This window comes from Gobio gobio (assembly GCF_949357685.1).
Source record: "Gobio gobio genome assembly, chromosome: 19".
Lineage (NCBI taxonomy): Eukaryota > Metazoa > Chordata > Actinopteri > Cypriniformes > Gobionidae > Gobio > Gobio gobio.
Window position 1 is genome coordinate 2,545,816 of NC_137112.1, and position 21,909 is coordinate 2,567,724.

The 21,909-nt window shown below is 43.4% G+C and overlaps 1 protein-coding gene across 1 annotated transcript in view; it reads left to right on the top strand.

Moving 5' to 3' along the window:
* The window catches only part of LOC307143115 (NACHT, LRR and PYD domains-containing protein 1 homolog), a 28,049-nt gene extending 25,249 nt beyond the window's left edge, over window positions 1-2,800 (top strand). Inside the window, exons 11-12 of the mRNA XM_079844420.1 lie at window positions 588-683; window positions 2,554-2,800. Of these exons, the coding sequence (XP_079700546.1) occupies window positions 588-683; window positions 2,554-2,659 (202 nt within the window). The 3' untranslated portion in view covers window positions 2,660-2,800. The remainder of the gene's footprint in view (window positions 1-587; window positions 684-2,553) is intronic.
* The last annotated feature ends 19,109 nt before the right edge of the window (window positions 2,801-21,909 follow it).

Below are 21,909 nucleotides of genomic sequence, written 5' to 3' on the forward strand. Positions count from 1 at the left end.
ATATCTCAGCTCCACAATATCGTACAGACATGTTGCTTGGCTTTTTTGCATCACAGTAGAACCGGGTGCCGAGTTTTGCCACGGCAAGCACCACTCACATTTTCTTCAGGAAATGTACATGCTACTTCCTATGTTTCTGACACAGAATAAAAAAATTAAAAAACTGATTGCGACTTTATATCATGCAATTCTGAGTAAAAAGCTCAATTATCTTTTTTTTTTTAAATATTTTGTGGCGGAAAACAAGCTTCCATCATTTCCTGTATTCTGGTGCCGTTTAATTAAACAATTGCTTTTATAGCCTAAAGCAGTTCCCAAACACCTGACACAAAATGAACATCACAACAAAAGTCACAAATACAGTTTCCTGACCCCTAACTCTAAACCTGCCCATCACTGAATCATTCTGTGTGATTTATGAGCTCGGTTCCTCGTGGACAACAAAACAAGGGCAAAATTAGCTGGTATTACTACCTTTGTGGACACACACACACACACACACACACATGTATATATATATACTGTACTGTAAAAGATACTCCTCATAAAATATATCAGCACATCTCTGTGTTATTTGCTACAAACAGGACAAAGTGTTCATACCAACATGGGAGATTTCATGAGAAAATATATCTGAGAATCTCTCTGAATGCTGGGGGCTTTTCCATGGAGGAGTTGCGACCGTAAGTTGACCGTCTCCACACACACCTGCTGATTTTCTTGCAGTCCATTTCCTCAGAAACACTTGTGTAAAGATTCAGTGAAGTCTTGTGCATGTGTTCACACGGGCCTTTCATGAGCCATTCTATGAGCATAAAGAAACATGTTATATTTGAATGAATATGGTTTTGTGTATATGGCAATCTTTTAAAAGCATGTGTTTAGTTAGATTTTAATTAGGGCTGTCAATCGATTACAAATTTTAATCTTCACGGTGTATGATGTCATCACGTCGGAGAGGTCACATGATGTAGGTGGAAGTGCCGACCCAGTGCCGAAAAACTCCATCTCATGTTCTCCTCCAGCTTTAAAACATCGTTGTTTCACCTTTATTTTTGTAAAGGGCGTTTGATTTAGTCTTTGCACGTTAGTTTTAACACTGGGTCGGCACTTCCACCTACATCACGTGACCTTTCCGACGTAATGACATCATACACCGTGAAGAAGAACAACACCGAAGTCCAGCATTTATTCAAGTGTATAAATGTGTATTTTGTTGTAAATGTGTCTGATGGTTTGTCTAGATCAGACTCTATTCCTCTGTGATTGGTCAGAGCCTCTGAAGCTCTTCCTCTGAAACTGCATTGATTTGGACCTTCAGCCGTTGGTTCCCATTGAAGTCCATTATGAGGAGAAAAATCCTGGAATGTTTTCCTCAAAAAACTTCATTTCTTTTCACTGAAGAAGAAACACATGTCAGAAAGGTCACATGATGTAGGTGGAAGTGCCGAAAAACTCCTCCAACTTTAAAATCGTTTGACATTGTTGTTTTCCCTTTATTTATGTAAAGGGCATTTAGTCTTTGCACGTTCGTTTTAACCAAGCGGCTCCTCCCACAGTTTCTCTTGAAGCCGATACAAAAGTGCCTTAAACTGCAGTTCATGGACTGGCCACTAGAGGCTCCAGAAGGAGCAGAATCTCACTGAGCTCATGTTAAAATGGCCAACTTTACAGCAGAATAAAACATGTTTACAGTCTGGTACAAACTGTGCTTTTGGTCTGTACGGCTAATGTTGCCCTTCATGACGACTGTGAGGGGGGGAATGTTTTTATAACTCATTCGTTTACATTATATAAAGCATTAAAGTTCTGCATAATTAAGGGCGTGGCCACTTCGAGTGACAGGTGGATAGCCATTTATCTGCTGTCTGTTAGTCATCACGTCACTTAAGCTCCGCCCACGTCCCGCCTTTTTGCCCATTTTCTGTTATCCGGGAGTGACGAGCGATGACGCGCTGCCAAGATGGCGACGGCCATCTCGTCCATACTTTGCGCTTCAGAACGGCTCATCAGATCCTATGGGTGACGTCACGGACACTACGTCCATATTTAGACATAAGTCTATGGTTTTAACACTGGGTCGGCACAAGTGTGAGTGTGTGTGTGTTTGTGTGTGTGTGTGTGTATATTTATTTAGTTGTTTTTATATCACAGACTTTTTATATCTTTTTTTTATATTGTTTTTATATTGTTTTTATATCCACTGCCATATTCCTCATTTTAGCCTAACAGATCATTCTATACCTCTATCTGTAAAATTCTGTTTATAGTAATAGCCATCTGTATATTATATTATATTCATAGTACATATTCACCTGTAAATTCTGTTTATAGTAATAACCATCTCTCTATTTATAGATATATTTATATATACTCAGTACATATTCATGTCCTGCACTTATGCAAACGTTGTATATCCTGCACTTGCTGCTATTGCACTTCTGGTTAGACCTAAACTGCATTTCGTTGCCTTGTACTTGTACTTGTGTAATGACAATAAAGTTGAATCTAATCTAATCTAATCTAATCTAATCTAATCTAATCCTCTGACAGTGAATCAGATGAAGACTCGTCAGATGAAGACTCGTCAGATGAAGACTCGTCAGATGAAGACTCGTCAGATGAAGACCTCTGTTCAGCATTAGTTAATCTTTGTTAATGTTAGTTCATAAAAATCCAGCTGTTCATGGTTTATTCATGTTAGTTCACAGTGCATTAACTAATGTTAACAATATTTGAATAATGCATTAGTAAATGTTGAAATTAACAAAGATAAATAAATGCTTTATAAGTGCAGTTCATTATTAGTTCATGTTAACTAATGTAAACTAATGAACCTATATATATATATATATATATATATATATATATATATATATATATATATATGTAATGTGTGTGTGTGTGTGTGTGTGTGTGATTAATGGTTAAACAGTGTAAATTAATGGTGTGCTGGGCTAACTAGAGCTCTTCTTAAAACATACTTTGTTCTTATATTTTTATAAGTATAGGCTATAGGCTATTCTTTAGGTAGGAATAAAATACAATACCGTTTTTATTTGTATGTATTTTCTACACTTCAGTGTCTGTCCGGATTTGTGTATAAATGCAAGACGTCACATTAGGCTATTCAATTAGTTTCGTTTTGTGAAGAAAAGGATATGTAAATGTGAAGATGTGAACGTTTGTTCGTGGACGTGTATTGTTTGGAGGATTCAAACGATTTGTCATTGCTTGCACAAGAGCGCATATGAGGAAAACACTCGGACAGTGTGTGAAATAGTATTACAATAAGGGAAAATGTCCCATAGTTACCAAAGGACCATTAATAGTGTTCAAATATAGGCATCATTGTGACACTTACCGCTACATGTTCTTTTCAGGGTGGGTTTTGGTGCACACAGCATGCATTGCATTATGAAACTATTCTATATCTTGGAGTGAAATCATAGACTGAACATTAGGCCACGGGTGATCTGCCTCCCGTAGCTCACACACATCTTCCTCTGCTTCGGCCATCATCTTCCGACTAAACGCGCGCTAATTATAAGCGGGTGATGCGTATAGCCACCTCTCGCGAAGAAGCCTCTCCAACGTTTCGCGAGACTTGCGAAAGTCATATTAACTTATTTTAAAATATATAATATAATTATTACCATTTGACAGTAACGGAGGAACGCCACTGAATGTAACTAAAAGTACAGTTTTTTCACAAGAAATTTACTTGAGTAAAAGTAAAAGTACCCATCTTTAAATCTACTCTAAAAGTACAAGTTACCCAAAAAATTTACTCAAGTAAATGTAACGAAGTAAATGTAATTTGTTACTACCCACCTCTGCTTCTGACACATATTAAATGATTCCCATATTTGAAAAGCTTTGCATTTTTCATTGTATTTTCTAAATTCTCTAATTGTAGTGGAGATTGTTTGTCGAGGTTATATTTTTTCCTGGTTATCAAACACAACTGTTCGCTGTATATCAGTCCTGGGGTCAGTTGTTGAGTAATATTCAGTTCCTGTGAAAAACTGTTCCAGTGGATGGAGTATACATGAATACACGGGCGTAATTTCCTATGGGGACAGGGGGGACATGTCCCCCCCACTTTTCAAAATCCCGTTCGTGCCCCCCCCCCCCCCCCCCCCCCCCTTTCAAATTAGTTCGTTATTATTTTTTTTTAACCGCGCGCCGTCATCGTCACGGAGGAGCAGACATCCTGCCTGTCTGTGTCGATGCACGCGTCCGCGTACAGGCAGGGACGTCTCGTGCACACTCTATAGTGTAAGCGCACTGAAAGTTCTACTGAGCAGCCGTATCGCAGTCAGTCATGAAACGCCAGCAACAGATGACTTTAATGTCTTCATGGATGATGAAAAAAAGAAAGGAGATGTGAGTTGGTTGATTCAGTAAATTAGCTCAGGTCAGGGTAATCAAAATGTCTGTCTACTTATTTTTGTACAGTCTATGGTCTACACCTGTTGATGAGCTAACGTTAAAGGGTAAGTTCACCCAAAAATGAAAATTCTGTCATTAATTACTTACCCTCATGTGGTTGGACACCCGTCAGACCTCCGTTCATCTTCAGACACAAATGAAGATATTTTAGTGTAAAGCTGATGCTCTGAAAGTCCTCCATTGACACAATGGCACTTTTCACTCTCAAGACCCTTAAAAGACACTAAAGACTAAAGTTACAAAGTCCATCTCACTACAGCGGTTCTACAATAACTTTATGAAGCAACGAGAATAGTTTTTGTGCGCAAAAAAACCCTAAATAACGACTTGCATAGTGATGACGATTTCAAAACACGGCATCATGAAGCTTCGAAGCATTATGAATCAGTGAGTCGAATCATGATTCGGATCGCGTGTCAAACCGCTGAAATTTGGCGATTCAAACCGCTGAATCGACTCACTGATTCATAACGCTTCGAAGCTTCATGATGCAGTGTTTTGAAATCGTCATCACTATATAAGTCGTTATTTAGGGATTTTTGCACACAAAAACTATTCTCGCCGATTAATAAAGTTATTGTAGAGCCGCTGTAGTGAGATGGACTTTATAACGACGTCTTTAGTGTCTTTTAAGGGTCTTGAGAGTGTAAAGTGCCATTGTGCCAATGGAGGCCTTTCAGAGCATCAGATTTACACTAAAATATCTTAATTTCTGTTCCGAAGATGAACGGAGGTCTTACGGGTGTCGAACGACATGAGGGTAAGTAATTAATGACAGAATTTTCATTTTTGGGTGAACTAACCCTTTAACATACACTGTTTCTAGGTAACTTCAGACCGTTAGCTAGCTAACCTAAACATTTTAATGTTGCCTAGAACATTCTGTGTCCACTTTAAACAGCAGCGTTTTCTGTCAGCAATGTATGACAAGCAGACTCTGGCTGCTGTTATAGGCTACTCAACTCATACTCAGATGCAGAAATAAAATAAGTCTTAATAACAAATGTTTTTCTAAACTTGCGTTATTATTGTTCACTTACAATAACAGTTATTTGTTCATTTAAAATGGAAGTTAATTTGTAAAAAAATTGATTTACTTGTTCAAAGAAAAGGCTTAATGTCGAGCTAGCCTGAGTTAGCCTATATTTTATATAGTGTTATGGTTATGTGGTGAGCCTGAGTATAGTTTTACACATCAGCCCAGTCTAGTCTGTAAAGTTATTGATATGCAGTCATGGTTTTTTTTACACATTAATCTGAAAATGAATGTGGCACACCCAGTTTTTAAAATGTACATCCAGAGACTCTTTTCTGGCTATGTGGACTCAATATGATCATAACTCAGTTGTTTTCATATCAGAGCACAGATGAGGTGGAGCTGCTTCAGAACAGAGAGGGTGAGACAGGGAAAAGCAGTAGCAGCACAACGTTACAGGTTATGTGCTGTGTGAAAGGCCAGGTGATTTTGATTTGTTGGTGATAAAAGGGAAGAAGTGTACATGATAAATAGTGAATACAGTTTGAATATTATCAAATTAAATGTTCTTCTTGTAGGAGCCAAATTGCGTGTTGTTATTTGTTTAGAATATTTTTTTAACATGGTCACATCATCACATGGGTGTGGTTTCATATTATTTACCTGCTCACTTGTGTGGTGGGAGAGAAACAGAATCAGGCCCTGATATTTTTCTGTTGACTGTTATAATATAGTTTCAGTTGTGATAAATTTTTGTTTATTTTTTTATGCCATGCTTTCATATCAGAGAACAGATGAGGTGAAGCTGCTTAAAGACAGGGAGGGTGAGACAGGGAGAAGTAGCTCAGAGTTGCAGGTATGTGCTGTGTAAAGGGTCAGGTAATTAATTTTCAGAGGTGGAAAGAGTAACAAAATATTCTACTCAAGTAAAAGTACTATTACTTCAATGAAATTTTACTTAAGTAGAAGTAAAAGTACTTGTCTAAAAATGTACTCAAGTAAAAGTAAAAAGTAGTTTATTTAAAATGTACTCAGAGTAAAAGTTACTAAGTTAGTTTTTTAACAGCGGGGTGGGGGACTCTCCCATGTAGGGTTGTAATATAATGAGATTTTCACGATATGAAAACATCAGTTTCACAGCATCACGGTATTAATTATTTAATAAATAAACTGTATTATTAAATTACGGTTATTATTATCACCAGTTAAAATGGCATTAAATTAATGAAAACGTCTCGGTTACGTATGGTAACCCACGTTCCCTGAAGGAGGGAACGGAGACGTACGTCGGACGTACCGATGAATTGGGATCACTTCTGGGAGCCCCTATCAGCTTCGAGCTATCTAGAACCGGCCAATGAACAATTGGCGTGCGAGATTTGCATCTCGCGCTCCGCCCCGCACCGCGGGTATAAACAGGAAGCGAGAGCGAATGCACGCTGTTTTTCACTGAGGAGCCAAACGTAGCGGCTCAACCTGCAGTGATGGTACAGCAACTGTGGCGACGGGACGTACGTCTCCGTTCCCTCCTTCAGGGAACGTGGGTTACCATACGTAACCGAGACGTTCCCATTCAGTCGGTCACGTTCGACGTACGTCGGACGTACCGACGAATTGGGATCCCTTATGGAAAACGCCATAGTTACTACCACTTCCAGCGCCCAGCGATGAGCCCCTCAGACCCCGATCTGATGCGGGCGGGAATTCACGCAGGGAGAGTCCAAGCTGCTGTTCCGCAAGACCCATTCAGCTGACTGTATTGGATAACGCTGGGAAAGCGTGCCTGTGAAGGCAGCTGCGGAAGCCACATCATGCCCAGAGGGAGTTAACATGTGGAGAATACACGTATGGGCTGGCCGTGGGTAGCACAACATACGGAAGTCCCAGGGGTGGCCCCGGCCAATTTAGTGGAGGGGGAACAACACGTACCTGGAACGGCAGAGGACACTCTGCCGAGGGAAAGACACGGGCTCGCCGTAGGGAGCCGTATCGTGGAAGAATACACATATGGGACCGCCGTGGGGGTCACTACATATGGAACCCAGCCTAACACAAGTTCCACCAATGCATACGAGTGTTAGACCTGGCGTCGAACGCTCCGCCACGTCCGACTGCCGCAGGTTGCGGAGGACTCAACAGGGTTTGCCGTTCCGGGGAACTCGACTGGAGCAGAATAAGCGCACGCATCCGTCTACCATAGGGGAGGGAATGGCGCAGCAAGCCGACACTAGAACGGGTACTTCGGTGTTACTGACTATGGGAAGTGAGCACACAGGAAGAGACCGGCTCTACACGGAGGCTATAGAATCTAGCGAACGTGTTAGGTGTCGCCCAGCCCGCAGCTCTACAAATATCTGTCAGCGAGGCGCCACAAGCCAGCGCCCAGGAAGAGGCAACACCCCTAGTGGAGTGGGCTCTTAACCCGAGCGGGCAGGGCACGTCTTGGGACTCATAAGCCAAAACGATGGCATCCACTATCCAGTGGGCCATCCTCTGCTTGGAGACAGCCTTTCCCTTCTGCTGTCCTCCGTAACAGACGAAGAGCTGCTCTGAGGTCCTGAAGCTTTGCGTTCTATCCACGTAAGTCCGGAGAGCACGGACGGGACAGAGAAAAGCTAGGGCTGGGTCTGCCTCCTCCGAAGGCAGCGCTTGCAGGCTCACCACTTGGTCCCGGAAGGGAGTAGTGGGAACCTTGGGCACGTATCCAGGCCGGGGTCTCATGATCACATGAGAGTTACCGGGCCCGAATTCCAGGCACGATTCGTCGACCGAAAATGCCTGCAGGTCCCCTACCCTCTTGATGGAGGCCAACGCAATCAGGAGTATAGTCTTTAACGACAATATTTTCAACTCAGCTGACTGCAGAGGCTCAAAGGGTTCTCTCTGTAGTGCAGTTAGCACCAGAGCTAAGTCCCAAGAGGGTATGGAGGGAGGACGAGGCGGATTTAATCTCCTCGCTCCCCTAAGGAACCTGACGATCAGATCGTGCTTACCTAGAGATTTCCCATCTACGAACTCATGATTAGCGGCGATAGCGGCGACATAAACTTTGAGGGTGGAGGGAGACAGCCTTCGCTCCAACCCATCCTGTAGAAAGGTAAGCACAGAAGCGATCGTACATCTTCGGGGGTCTTCTCGGCGAGAAGAGCACCAATCGACGAACAGGTTCCACTTCAACGCATAGAGGCGCCTCGTAGAGGGGGCTCTAGCGGAAGTGATGGTGTCAACTACCGCTTGCGGTAGGTCACCTAGAACCTCCGCGTCCCGTCCAGGGACCAAACATGGAGTTTCCAGAGGTCTGGACGCGGGTGCCATAGGGTGCCCCGTCTCTGAGTCAGGAGGTCCTGTCTCAGAGGAATGGGCCAGGGAGGTGCTGTCGCGAGGAGCACCAGTTCCGGGAACCAAGTCCGGTCGGGCCAATACGGAGCAACCAACAGGACCTGTTCCTCGTCCTCCCTGACTTTGCACAGTGTCTGCGCAAGAAGGCTCACTGGGGGAAACGCATACTTGCGTTCTTCCCGGGGTCAGCTGTGGGCCAGGGCATCCGACCCGAGGGTTCCCTCGGTCAAGGAATAAAACCACTGACAGTGGGTCGTCTCTGGGGAGGCAAACAGGTCTACCTGTGCGGCCCCGAAATGACTCCAGATTAGCTGGACCGCCTGGGGATGGAGTCGCCATTCTCCCGGAAGTACCTGCTGACGTGACAGCTCGTCGGCCGCACGATTGAGCAGGCCCGGAATGTGAACAGCACGAAGCGACCTCAGATGCTTCTGACTCCATAAGAGGAGATGGCGGGCGAGTTGCGACATGCGACGGGAGCGTAGACCACCTTGTTTGTTGATGTACGCTACGGCCGCAGTGTTGTCCGTCCGGACCAGAACGTGCTTGCCTCTGAGCGGCCCTTTGAAGCGGCTGAGTGCAAGACGAACTGCTAACAACTCGAGGCAATTGATATGCCATTGCAGTTGAGGCCCCGTCCACAGACCCGAAACTGCAAGCCCGTTGTACGTGGCACCCCAACCCGGGGATGAGGCATCCGTGGAGACAACGGAGTGCCTGGACACTTGTTCTAGGGGAACTCCCGCCCGGAGAAACAAAGGGTCCGACCACGGGCCGAAGGTTTGGCGGCACCTCGGAGTCACTTGGACGCGGAGGGAACCGCTGTGCCACGCCCATCTCGGGACTCGATCGTGTAGCCAGCGTTGAAGCGGTCTCATATGAAGCAATCCGAGCGGCGTTACTGCGGCTGCGGATGCCATATGCCCCAGGAGCCTCTGAAAATGTTTCAGTGGTACCGCTGTCCTGCCTCTGAACGAATTCAAGCAGTTCAACACTGACTGGACGCGCTCCTCGGTGAGGCGCGCTGTCATGGCGACCGAGTCTATCTCCATACCGAGAAAAGAGATCCTCTGTGTGGGACAGAGTTTGCTCTTCTCCCAGTTGACCCGAAGTCCCAACTGGCTGAGGTGCCTGAGCACCTTGTCCCTGTGTTCGCACAACTGCTCCCGCGACTGGGCAAGGATCAGCCAGTCGTCGAGGTAGTTGAGAATGCGAACACCATGCTCTCTCATGGGAGCAATGGCCGCCTCCGCAACCTTCGTAAAGACGCGGGGCGACAGGGACAGGCCGAAGGGTAAGACGCGGTACTGATATGCCCGTCCCTCAAACGCGAAGCGCAGAAAGGGCCGGTGTCGAGGGAGAATCGAGACATGAAAGTACGCGTCCTTCAGGTCGATCGCTGCAAACCAATCTCGGGGACGGATGCACCTGAAGATGCGCTTCTGCGTTAACATCGTGAACGGCAGCCTGTGAAGGGACCGGTTCAGGAATCGCAGGTCCAAGATCGGTCGTAACCCGCCGCCTTTCTTGGGTACAATGAAGTACGGGCTGTAGAACCCGGACCTCATATCGGCTTGAGGGACCGGCTCTATCGCGTCCTTCGCCAGTAGGACAGCGATCTCCGCCCTGAGCACGGGGGCGTTCGCCTCCACTACAGTCGTGAAGTGAACGCCCCCGAACTTGGGGGGACGCCGGGCGAACTGAATCGCATAGCCGAGTCTGATGGTACGGATGAGCCACCGAGACGGGCTGGGAAGCGCTAGCCAGGTTCCCAGACTCCGAGCAAGGGGGATCATCGGCACCACAGACGTACCCGCAGCGGGGCAGCGAGGCGGAACGCAGGGATCCGGCTCGGACGGCATGGGAGCGGCCCGAAGCGGGATCTGAGTGTGCTGTGCAACACTTACCTGCATCCGCGGAGGGGACGTGCGAGTGTGGGGAGGCTGCTTGTGTGCGTCCCGACAGCCGGCGTCCCCTGCTGGCGAAGGGAGAGGTACTTGAGGGTGGCGAGGCATGGGAGCGTCGACCACCGCCAAGCGCGCTCTCTTGGCACCCAGAGATATTGGAAACTGCTCTTTTATTGAAGTTTTGGGTGCCGCTGGCACTGGGGCCAGCGACGGAACAGAAAAACAAAAGATTCTCCCCCGGCCCTCCTCCGGGGGAGGGAGTGGTGCTGCAGCCATCTCCCTCAGAGCAGTTTCCTCCATCTCTGGGCGGCCCGTCTCAGGGTCGCTTGCGACGGCGCTTGCCACCTGGCTTGGCAGCGGCCTGAGCGGGCTGGACGTCCTTCCCACGACCGGCCCCACGCCGACGGCCGGTGTTAGGCTGCTGCGGGGCTTTGGCGGGGGCGGAGGCGGCGGCGGGTGGACGTCCTCGGCGATGAGTAGCCGGAGGCGCTGCCGCCGGCGGCGGTGTAGGGGCAGCAGCGGGCCGCCGGGGCAGGATGTGTTTGATCGCCTCCGTCTGCTTCTGGGCGGCCGAGAACTGCTGGGCAAAGCTCTCGACCGCGTCACCGAATAACCCAGCTGACGAGATGGGGGAGTCCAGGAACCGATATTTATCGGCCTCCCTCATATCAGCCAGGTTAAGCCAGAGATGGCGCTCCTGGACCACAAGTGTGGACATCGCCTGACCAATGGAACGGGCGGTGACTTTCGTCGCCCGGAGGGCGAGGTCCGTCGCCGTCCGGAGCTCCCGGAGGAGCTCTGGGTCAGGCCTACTCTCGTGCATGTCAAGGAGCGCTTGGGCCTGGTGGACCTGAAGCAGCGCCATGCCATGCAAGGCGGACGCAGCCTGCCCGCAGGCCTTGTAAGCCTTCCCGGTCAGACCGGAAGAGAACTTACAGGCCCGGGACGGGAGACGTGGGTCACCGCGCCAGTTAGAGGCGGTCGCCGGACACAGTTGCATCGCGACGGCGCGCTCCACTGGCGGGATCCCCACGTAACCCTTGGCTGGCCCGCCGTCGAGGGTAGTGAGGGGGGAGGAGTCACTCGGCCGGTTTCTGGCAGAAAAAGGTGCCGTCCACGACCTCGTGAGCTCCTCATGCACCTCCGGGAAGAAAGGTGTCGGGGCGGGACGCTGAGAACCAGCGCGAGCCGCCCCGAGGAACCAATCATCCAACCTAGAGGGTTCGGGACACGGTGGAGGGTTCCACACGAGCCCAACCCTTTCGGCGGCCCGGGCAAGCATAGCAGTCATCTCGGGGTCCGGGGCAGCCGTTGCCACTCTCCCAGAGGGAGGCAGTACAGCTGACCCTTCATCCTCCGAGGACTGAAACTCCCCCTCCGATGCAGCGATCGACATCTGCTCGTCCACCGGAGCTCCGAAAGACACCACTGGTCTCCCGTGGGAGGGTCCAGCGGGTTCTCTCGGGAGCTCTACCGGCTGCGGAACCGAGGGAATAGGGGCCTGCGGAGTTTCACTCGGCGGGTTTGCCCTAAACGTGATCCTCAGATCACCCTGGCCATCCAAAGAAGCAGGTCCACCCGGGTTAGGGGCAGACCTGGTTCGTGGGATGGGTAAGGGGACTCCCCCAGCCCGGAGGTAGGAGAGTCTCGATCTTAGTTCCGCGATGGTCAGGTTCCCGCAGTGGGAACATGAGTCATCCACAAACGCCGCCTCAGCGTGCTGTTTGCCCAAACACGTGAGACAGCGATTGTGACCGTCAGTAGGCGCCAGGGAACGACCGCATCCAGAAACGCACGGGTGGAATGACATCTTGAAAAAGACGCAGCGTCACCCGTGTACTCTTTTGTGAGGAAACGCTCTGTGCTGAAGCACTCAGGGGGAAACGCGACAGCGCACGGGATTGTAGTGCAGCCCGTGCCTGTACTCAAAACAGGAAAACGCTCAGACCAGACCAACAGAAATTTGTTGCTGTGAAAACAGCAGTTTTCTCTGTACCACAGAGGCAGCAGATGAGTCTTCCGCGATCCCGCTGGAATGTGCCGTCTCTCCAACACGCGTTTCTCCTCTTCTCCGGTTCTTTTCAAACTCTTTTTTGTTGTATTGCTGATAGCAGCGAACTCAATATTGAGTGGTCTTCGATTGCCGTTTGGCTCCGAAGTGAATGACAGCGTGCATTCGCTCTCGCTTCCTGTTTATACCCGCGGTGCGGGGCGGAGCGCGAGATGCAAATCTCGCACGCCAATTGTTCATTGGCCGGTTCTAGATAGCTCGAAGCTGATAGGGGCTCCCAGAAGTGATCCCAATTCGTCCGTACGTCCGACGTACGTCGAACGTGACCGACTGAATGGGAACTGATTTTTTTTTTTTTGGTTGAACAAATGCTTTATTATAACAAACTTGAAACCATTTTTTTTTTTTTTAACTTTTTTATTAAAATTTCAATAAAACATGTCTAATAAATTATTATGAATTAGATTAACAACTTTAAGAATAATAGAGTCCTAAGAAATTTTTCTTTTTATGATTTAATACAAATCAGTCCCTCCAGAAAAACGCGATTATGCGATCGCGTGATTTAACGCATAATCAGCCAAAGTCTGCATATTCATGCGGGGGCCGCATTTTTTCAAATACGCCGCACTTTCGCCGCATAAATTGCCTATTTCCGCGTGCAAAATATGCGGGGCTATCATGATTTCATAATCCCCGCATTTTCGTTGCAAAAAAAGTCATATATATTAGCAGAAAGTTGAAAATTTTTCGTTTACTTCACACAAGAGCCGCCATTTCCGCCTATTGCCATGGGAACGTTTTGAAGTGACGTGATTACCCGACGCGAACGTCATCGAAAAGCTTCAAACCCCGTGGAGAAACCATAGATACCGGTGAAACCATGATGAAGCACAAACTCCCATTGGCCAACAAAAATAACAGCAAAAGAGCAAAGCAGTTTCCCTGTGTGCTGACTGATTTCAAAACACAGCATCATGAAGCTTTGAAGCGTTATGAATCAATGAGTCGATTCAGCGGTTTGAAGCGTTATGAATCAATGAGTTGATTCAGCGGTTTGAAGCGTTATGAATCAATGAGTCGATTCAGCGGGTTGGATCGCCAAAGTCACGTATTTCAGCAGTTTGACACGCGATCCGAATCATGAATCGACTCGATGATTCATAGCATCATGATGCTGTGTTTTGAAATCAGTCATCACTATATAAGTCGTTATTTAGTTTTTTTTGCACACAATAACTATTATCGTCGCTTCATAAAGTTATTGTAGAACCACTGTAGTGAGATGGACTTTGTAACGACGTCTTTAGTAGGCTAGCTTTTATGGGTCTTGAGAGTGTACATTGTGCCAATGGAGGCCTTTCTGAGCCATCGGAATTCAACTAAAATATCTTAATTTGTGTCCAACAACATAAAGGGAAGTCATTAATGACAGAATTTTCATTTTTAGGTGAACTAACCCTTTAAGAGATTGCACTTTGTGCATTGGAAGCACTCAAATGTCTGTTTTGTATAGCGACATCTGTAAAACAGGAAGTTATTTATTAATTTTTTCAGAAGTTGTAGCATATTCCTTTTGTAAAGCTACAGAACTTGATTGACTAAATGTTTTGTAAATTTGAGCCATTATTAAGGTCTTCAATAAAACAAGATGAGAACTTAAATATTCCAGCACTTTCTGTGATGTAGTGCTTTTTTTCTCTTTCTCATCAAACCGCAGTTTTTGCAAGTTCCCGCAATTTTATCGCATAAAATTGCATAAATATCCCGCCTTTTTCATCGCATTTTTTAAGAAAACGTGCCGCATAATCAAGGATTTTTGCCCGCAACAATCACAAAAAAAAGCCGCATTTTTCTGGAAGGACTGACAAATATATTACCAAAACGGTGGTAATCAAATACTTATCCTTTAATTTTTTTGGGCAAAGCAGTGCTGTTTTACTAAATTAAACCATGGATTTAAAAATATATTCTTAAATAATTTTTAAATTATTTAATATTATTATTGTTATTATTATTATTTTGACAAGTATTCTATAGGCCTACAATAGTAATATATTTCTGTCACAATTTCATCTAGATAAACCGTTTATTTTGACGGGTTTTAGTGAGGACCTATTATTTCAGGGAAGATCTGTTTCAGAGTGTATTTGATAATGGCTTTTAATCAAATAAAATGATGAAAATGTTTATTAGGGGGTCTCAGATCAGCTCTGGAAATGTTCATACTGTATGTTCATGCCCAAATATGTTTTTTGAGACGTTAAACACCACAAGCATCGCGTAGGCTACTTAAGTATGTAGGCTAGTAGATGAAACGGAGCTGCTCATTCACACAGAGACAGAACAAGCAGATCATATATTCATATAGCAGTGTTTTGAGCTTTAATATTCACAGACCATGTCGCGATTTGATTTATTGTACAGCTCTACTGTCGATGTATTCATTCATCCATCAGTTTGCGTGTTTTACGTGACATCTGCGTAATACTGTATAATACTGTATAATACTGATTCCCTCTGCATCACAGAAAACATTCGGCCTTAAGTTATAAACGTACCTTTATCCTCACAGAGGGATGGTGTTCCCGAACATGTTCTATGTGTTTCCTCCTTTGCATCAACATTTTTTTGCTAATTTGATATCCTCCAGGACAACACCCGGCTATTTTTTGTATATATCCAAAGTTTTTCCATACTATCCAGGGGTTCACGACGGCGTTTCGCTTTCAGCTGGGTCTGACGTCTGTCTTGTCCGTCTGTCTCCATCTTTTTGTGATTTTTGTGCGTTCGTTCTCCCGCCTTCAATTCAATGCAGTCATTTCTGTTCGCGTTTTCCCCCCTTTGTATTATTTATTTTTTACTCAGTAACGGATGTGGTTTAAAATGTAGCGAAGTACAATACTTCAAACAAAACATACTTAAGTAAAAGTAAAATTACATATTTTTAAATCTACTTAAAAAAGTAGAAGTACGCAGAAAAACTACTCAATTACAGTAACGCGTAAATGTAATTCGTTACTTTCCACCTCTGTTAATTTTAATTATGTCATGTCAGAAACAGGCTAGCACATTTTCATATTTCATAGGTGAGACATTGAACAGGCGCAAGCGAAGAAGAAGTGCAGGTAGGCAGGCAGGATGCTGAACCCAACCATGGCAACCAGGAAGCATGTGTTTGGTTCTGATATGTGAGGAGACAGGACAGTATAGAAGGTTGAATAGTTAGTATATGGAGAAATGGGATTGAATTGATAGATGGAGGACAATGAAAAAATATCTTTATATTAAAGTTACATGTTTGTTTTTATGTTTGTGAGATTGTGTTTTAATTTTGCATCTTGTGTAACAAATAATCTTGTGTACCTGCGGTTTGGTGGATGTGTCTCTGACAAATGTAGTTTGTAATGTTAGTTTGAAATAAAAGTTTGTTTAACAGTGGAAATTGTGTTTCACATTATTTAAATTATATTCACACACAAAACATGAACATTTTTAGTGAAAGTTTTTGACTTTATAAAATTATTCTCTCAAGTCTTGGCTATTCAACAATAAATAAAGTAAGACATCTTTTTCTTATACATAGTAGCCTATTATTCTTTTTGGCAGAATTTATCATTATAAAAAACTTAATTATTTCCTGGATTTTGTATCACCATAGTCCCTAACTGTATGTAAATGGAGGAAATGGGATTCAAATCGAAAACATTTTTCCCCATTTTGTGTCCCCCGACTTCTCAAACCAAAGTTACACCCTTGCATGAATATTCATAATATATTCTTGTTGTGGGCGTGGTCTTGAGATGACGCAAACAAATGGAACTGAAAATATTAGTGCACGCTCCTCAAATCGCAACCTGTTTCATAGATTATTTCGAAAAGATAATTAAAGTTACAATGTTAAACATTAACTGCAACAGTTCACATTTTCAAAACAATGCACAGTTGGTGAAGAGCATAGGTTATTCGCTCATTGTTTGCTCTGTGTCTTTACCTATTTATCTGAAAGCCTGTAATCAATCAGGCAAAATGACTCAGATGATTTATCATATTACAGCAATAACCACTAGAGGGAGTCAAGATACATTTTCACTGTTGCTATGCACTACATTTGACAACGGGGATAAACAAATCTCCCTGGAGAAGCTGACACCAGCGACGTATTTGAAGAGAAGAGGATTACGTGACAAGCGCTATAATTTTCAGATATTAGTAAACAAGTGTTTAAGACAGGGGTCCCCAAACTTTTTTCTGTATGGGCCACATCATTTTTCCTTTCTTTAATGGGGGGCCGGGTTGGTCAAATGACATGGGCCGGAGTGACTAGCAGTATTATTGTGGAGATTTTATTATGATTTTAAATGTATTTATTAAACTAAAAACCTAATGTTCAGCATAACATTATAGACACACTTTCAAAAATGTTTATTGCCAGCATACAGAAGTTATTACACGACCATTAACTCAAGGACAACTTCTGAGCTGTCAAACATGGTTATGTGTCCATGGGCCCGTTCTTCGTACGTCGTTAACTCAGTTAGCTGGATTTGATTGTTGACGATTTGACATGATCTCGGATTGTTTGGTTCTTCGAAGCTCATCCTGGACTTGTTGTCATAGTAACAGGTCCGTAAACTTAAACCTGCTCATGAGCGGCTTATTTCATGTAAACAGGATTAGATCACATCTTGAGGAGATACTTAAAATCTGTCTCAGCCACTGCTACTTTATTACAAGAGTTCATTACTGAACCAGGGGCAATAATAATAATTTTAAATAATAATTATAATATAAAAATGTTATATTGTATATGTATATGAGAATGTATATAATATTATAATGTTGTATATAATAATATAGACACTTGACTGAGCGATTTATTTGTGATGGAATAATTACTTTATAATTTTATTGGAGGTTTACACACATGTTGTACAGTTAATATGAGCCGTGCATTAATTTAAGTGATCACAGATAATATGGGAGTGGCTTGATGCAGCGCAAGAGATGCAGATAATTTGATCTTGACCCTTAAGAAACTTGAATACTGTCACGTTACAAATCTGCTCCAAATTGAATTAAAAATTAAATTACAAAATTGAAATAAAAATGTAAAGGGTGCACAAATACTGTATAAAATCGTGAATATAAATAATTGGTAATCATGTTTAAAAAAACAAAAAACATTTATCATTGATCTATTACAACTTTTATGTTGGTTTGGTGGTTTAGCTGTTTCCTTACAAAGGTCCAGAAATTCGTGGGGTTTTTATTGTATAATTTGTCAAGTTTTTTGCCATGTGGCTTTTTATAATTATAAGATGTAATTACGTTGCTGTCTTGACGCCAGCCAATCGCTGCATTGCTGATCGTGGTTTCGAGTATCGATGTATCTGCCCTCTTCAGGGAACACAAGAACGCGCAGTGATCTTAGATCATTTAATCCAGATATTTTAATCCAATCCGCAAATTCGTTTGAAGAACCAAATTAGCCAGAGATCAGTTATCACGATTAAAAGATCTGGGATCTGTCAAATCATCTCAGATGTAATAAGCAACGTACGAAGAACAGGCCCCATATCTACGAGGCACATTCAGTTCTGTCCCCTATTCAAAAATACTGTTCGATAGAACTGCGTGTGCTTGGTTTGTTACCACAGTTATCTGCGTGCTTCCTCAGCGATGAAGTTCCACATTTGCGGCTATCTTTTCTTCAACTCCTCAGGATCCATCTTGACAACTGCACTGCAGGCAGATTGCGCGTGCGGTTGTGATTCTTCTGGGAGATAAAAATAAACTGATATGGATGTGAAATTATTTTATCAACTTGAAATACAGGCATATTTTTGTAGATGTGTTCCTAAAAATATGCATATATTTTTAAGGAACACATCTACAATATGCATGCATATATTTTTATATATATTCGTTAACACGTTACTGTTTAAAACCAGTGTTTAGACCCGTGTTTGTCCCTTGTCCGACCCGCACCCGACACAGTTAGGATGTTTTTTTCACCCGTTTCAGCAATATTCGCGGATCACCCGTCGGGTACCCGCCCGTGCAGGACTCTGGTTCAGAGGGCCGGTCCAAATGTGGGGGCGGGCCGTAGTTTGGGGAACCCTGGTTTAAGAGAATATTGTTCTGCAGGATATCACCGTGATGTATGATAGATGAATAGTGAAGTCTGTAGTTTGAGAGGATATGTTGTTATTTATAAGGAATATAGGCTAATTATATTTTTAAAGTTTTTTAAATATTTAATTATATTTTTTAAAAGTCATAGCTAAAACGCCCCCCAGAGGGCATAGTTTCTATCATAATTACTTTTATAACATATTTCTGTCTTATCAAATCCTTTGTTTGACACTTAATGCAGTATAACTAGGTGGTAAAATCAAAATATTTGAACAAAATAAAATAAAAATTACCTCAAGTGAGCATTAGGCTAGCTTGATAGCACAGTTAGCTCACTGATGGAAGGTGGTTAGGTGACCCAATGATAAAACATAGTGGCTTTTAATGCATTTATTGAATATATATTATATTACACTACATAAATATAAAAATGTATAAGTTTAATATTTATTTAGGGTTTTCTGTTTGGTGATAGTGGTGAACAAATACATCAATTATCAACCCCATAAAGGCTTAGAAATCTCAACCTCTGTTGGACATTCCTCAAATAAATATTAATAGGCCTATACATGTTGATACATTACTTGCCTTTTACTTTTAGAGATTAAAAACTAGTCTGCTAATTTTGCTGTTGATCTATGAAGCAAACTGGTTGGTAAGAAAGGGGGCATTTTACCCCACCGCTGGGGCAAAACGCCCCCTTTGTACAAACATATTTTCAGTCAAAATACTAATTAATTATGAAGGCTGAGCAATTTTAATATTTGGTGAATAACTCCTGCCATAGTCACTCAAAACCGGGATGGCAATTCTAGTCACATTTATGTTTTGTTTCACTGTAATGTCACATTTTCCTTAAGGGGGGCGTTTTCCCCCAATCTACCCGACACAACACCGTTCTCCGTACGTGGCTAACTCAGCTGGATCTGATTGTTGATGATTTGGCATGATCTTGGATTGTTTGGTTCTTCGACGCTCATCCTGGACTTGCTGTCAAAGCAACAGCTCCGTAAACTCAAACCTGCTCGCGAGCGGCTTATTCCATGTAAACAGGATTAGATTGCATCTTGAGGTGATACTTAAAATCTGTCCCAGCCACTGCTACTTTATTACAAGAGTTTTTTTCTGAACCAGGTGCAATAATAATTTTAAATAATAATAATAATATAAAAATGCAGGGGCGCAGCTAAGGGGGGGAAAGTTAGGACGATTCTAAGGGCCCACACACTTTTGGGGCCCCCTGAGATGATCTTGGATAGCTAGGTAGCTGTGGTAGAGGGCCCAACATCAAATTTTTTCATAGGGCCCAAAATTGCTAGCGGCGCCCCTGTAAAAATGTATTTCAAAATAATATTATAATGCTGTGTATAATAGACTTGGTCGGTGTCGTGTCATAGCTGGGGGCGTGGCATGGGGGCGGAGCAACAGTCCATTCGCCCACAATGTAAATGCATGGGGTTAACCCAGTATAGCCTGTGTAGAATCACTTTTGCCGCTCGACAGAGTAAGATATATAGAAAAACTGAGCCATATTGGGTCAGATTGTCTGTACAGTATCTGTGACTGATAAACAACCCAACAGAATCAATGGCCAGGTGTCATTTTCTCATCAAAACACTCCGGCCTGCTCCGCCGACCCCCATATGGGTATGACATGCCTACTTCATAAATCTTTCCATGAAGACGTTAATTCAGTGTTCCTGAATTTAATGGATTAAAAGTATGTATATGACATACATTTAACGTTTTAAAATGTGTCTTGTGCTATGAAATTGATATTTGGAGTTGACATGTCAGTGTCACAATATTATTAGAATTACTGACAATAGCAAAGTTTTTCATTTACTTTTTTATAGCAACCGTCTTCATCAAAAGTCTGTGTGATTTATGAAGTAGCCTAGCTATTATATTGTGTAATATTTGAGGGAGCAGCTGCATTTAGACAAGAAAATGTACAAGTGTCGCACATATAATGTGACTATCAGCTTGAGCCCAGCCCTTCCCATCATGAAATAAAGAAGACTTCTGAATGTGTTGTACATTAATAACCTCACGCTTTATGTGGATATGTGATCGCTCATTGTGGAAAACATTGAGTCCCATGACAATTATGACTTTATTGGCGTTTTGTTCAACAAACTTTTGCCATTGCAATTAATTAAATCTCTTTTTTAATCTTTACAATAATACATCATCATGTAGTGCAGATGTTTAATTGTAATGGACGTATTGCACAGGCTTTCAGAATTTGGCAGTATAAAACTTCAGATAAGGGTTTTTTAACTTACTAGAGGTGCAGAACGCAACTTTTCGGGACTTCACCAAGCAAAAATCAATTGTAATCATTACAAAGAGTAAAGATAAAGTGTCTAACAAGGTCTACACGCGTTCATTCTAATGAATTGTTTTCCCCCATGGCATATGGTGGATATGACGTTTTGTGGGCTTTCCCAGTAATGCCGACCAAGTCTATTATAAAATTAGGTAAAACTACTCAACTTTGGTTGGCACACTTGGATGTGTGTCATTGCTTACGTTGCATGAGTGTCCACTACAGGCGCAACTTTTGGGCTGGACTGGAACGTCCTGAGCCCTTGATCACTTGGAATCTTGGAATTAATATATCATAGTTGTTTGTGGTGGGATAAATTAAACGCGATATATGCGGTGACGATATATGCAGTGGAATGCACTTCAAAATGGCGGCAGGGATTCCCCTAAGGGGAAGTGCTTAGGGAAGTTCACAAGTGTGTGTCTAAAAGTGGAGTGGAACGCAGCCCAGGTGTGTGTGTTCATCTGAGCCTCATTGGTCCGTCACTACTCATCAATGTCAAAATATTTGAGAAAACCAATCAAATCAAAGTACCCTCCCACCCCCATGTAAATATTCCTGATTTATTGTCTAATTGTTGTATTTCTTTTCTTGCACAGAATGAGCCGGGACCCGAGTCGTGACAGTATGTCAAACTTGTTGTTTTAATAAAAACATATTAATTTTAGTTGTAACATGACTTAACCAGACAATGGCTAATGAACCTACAGTATGTTAGTGTGTTATTCATCACCTTGTTAAGTTTTAGTTT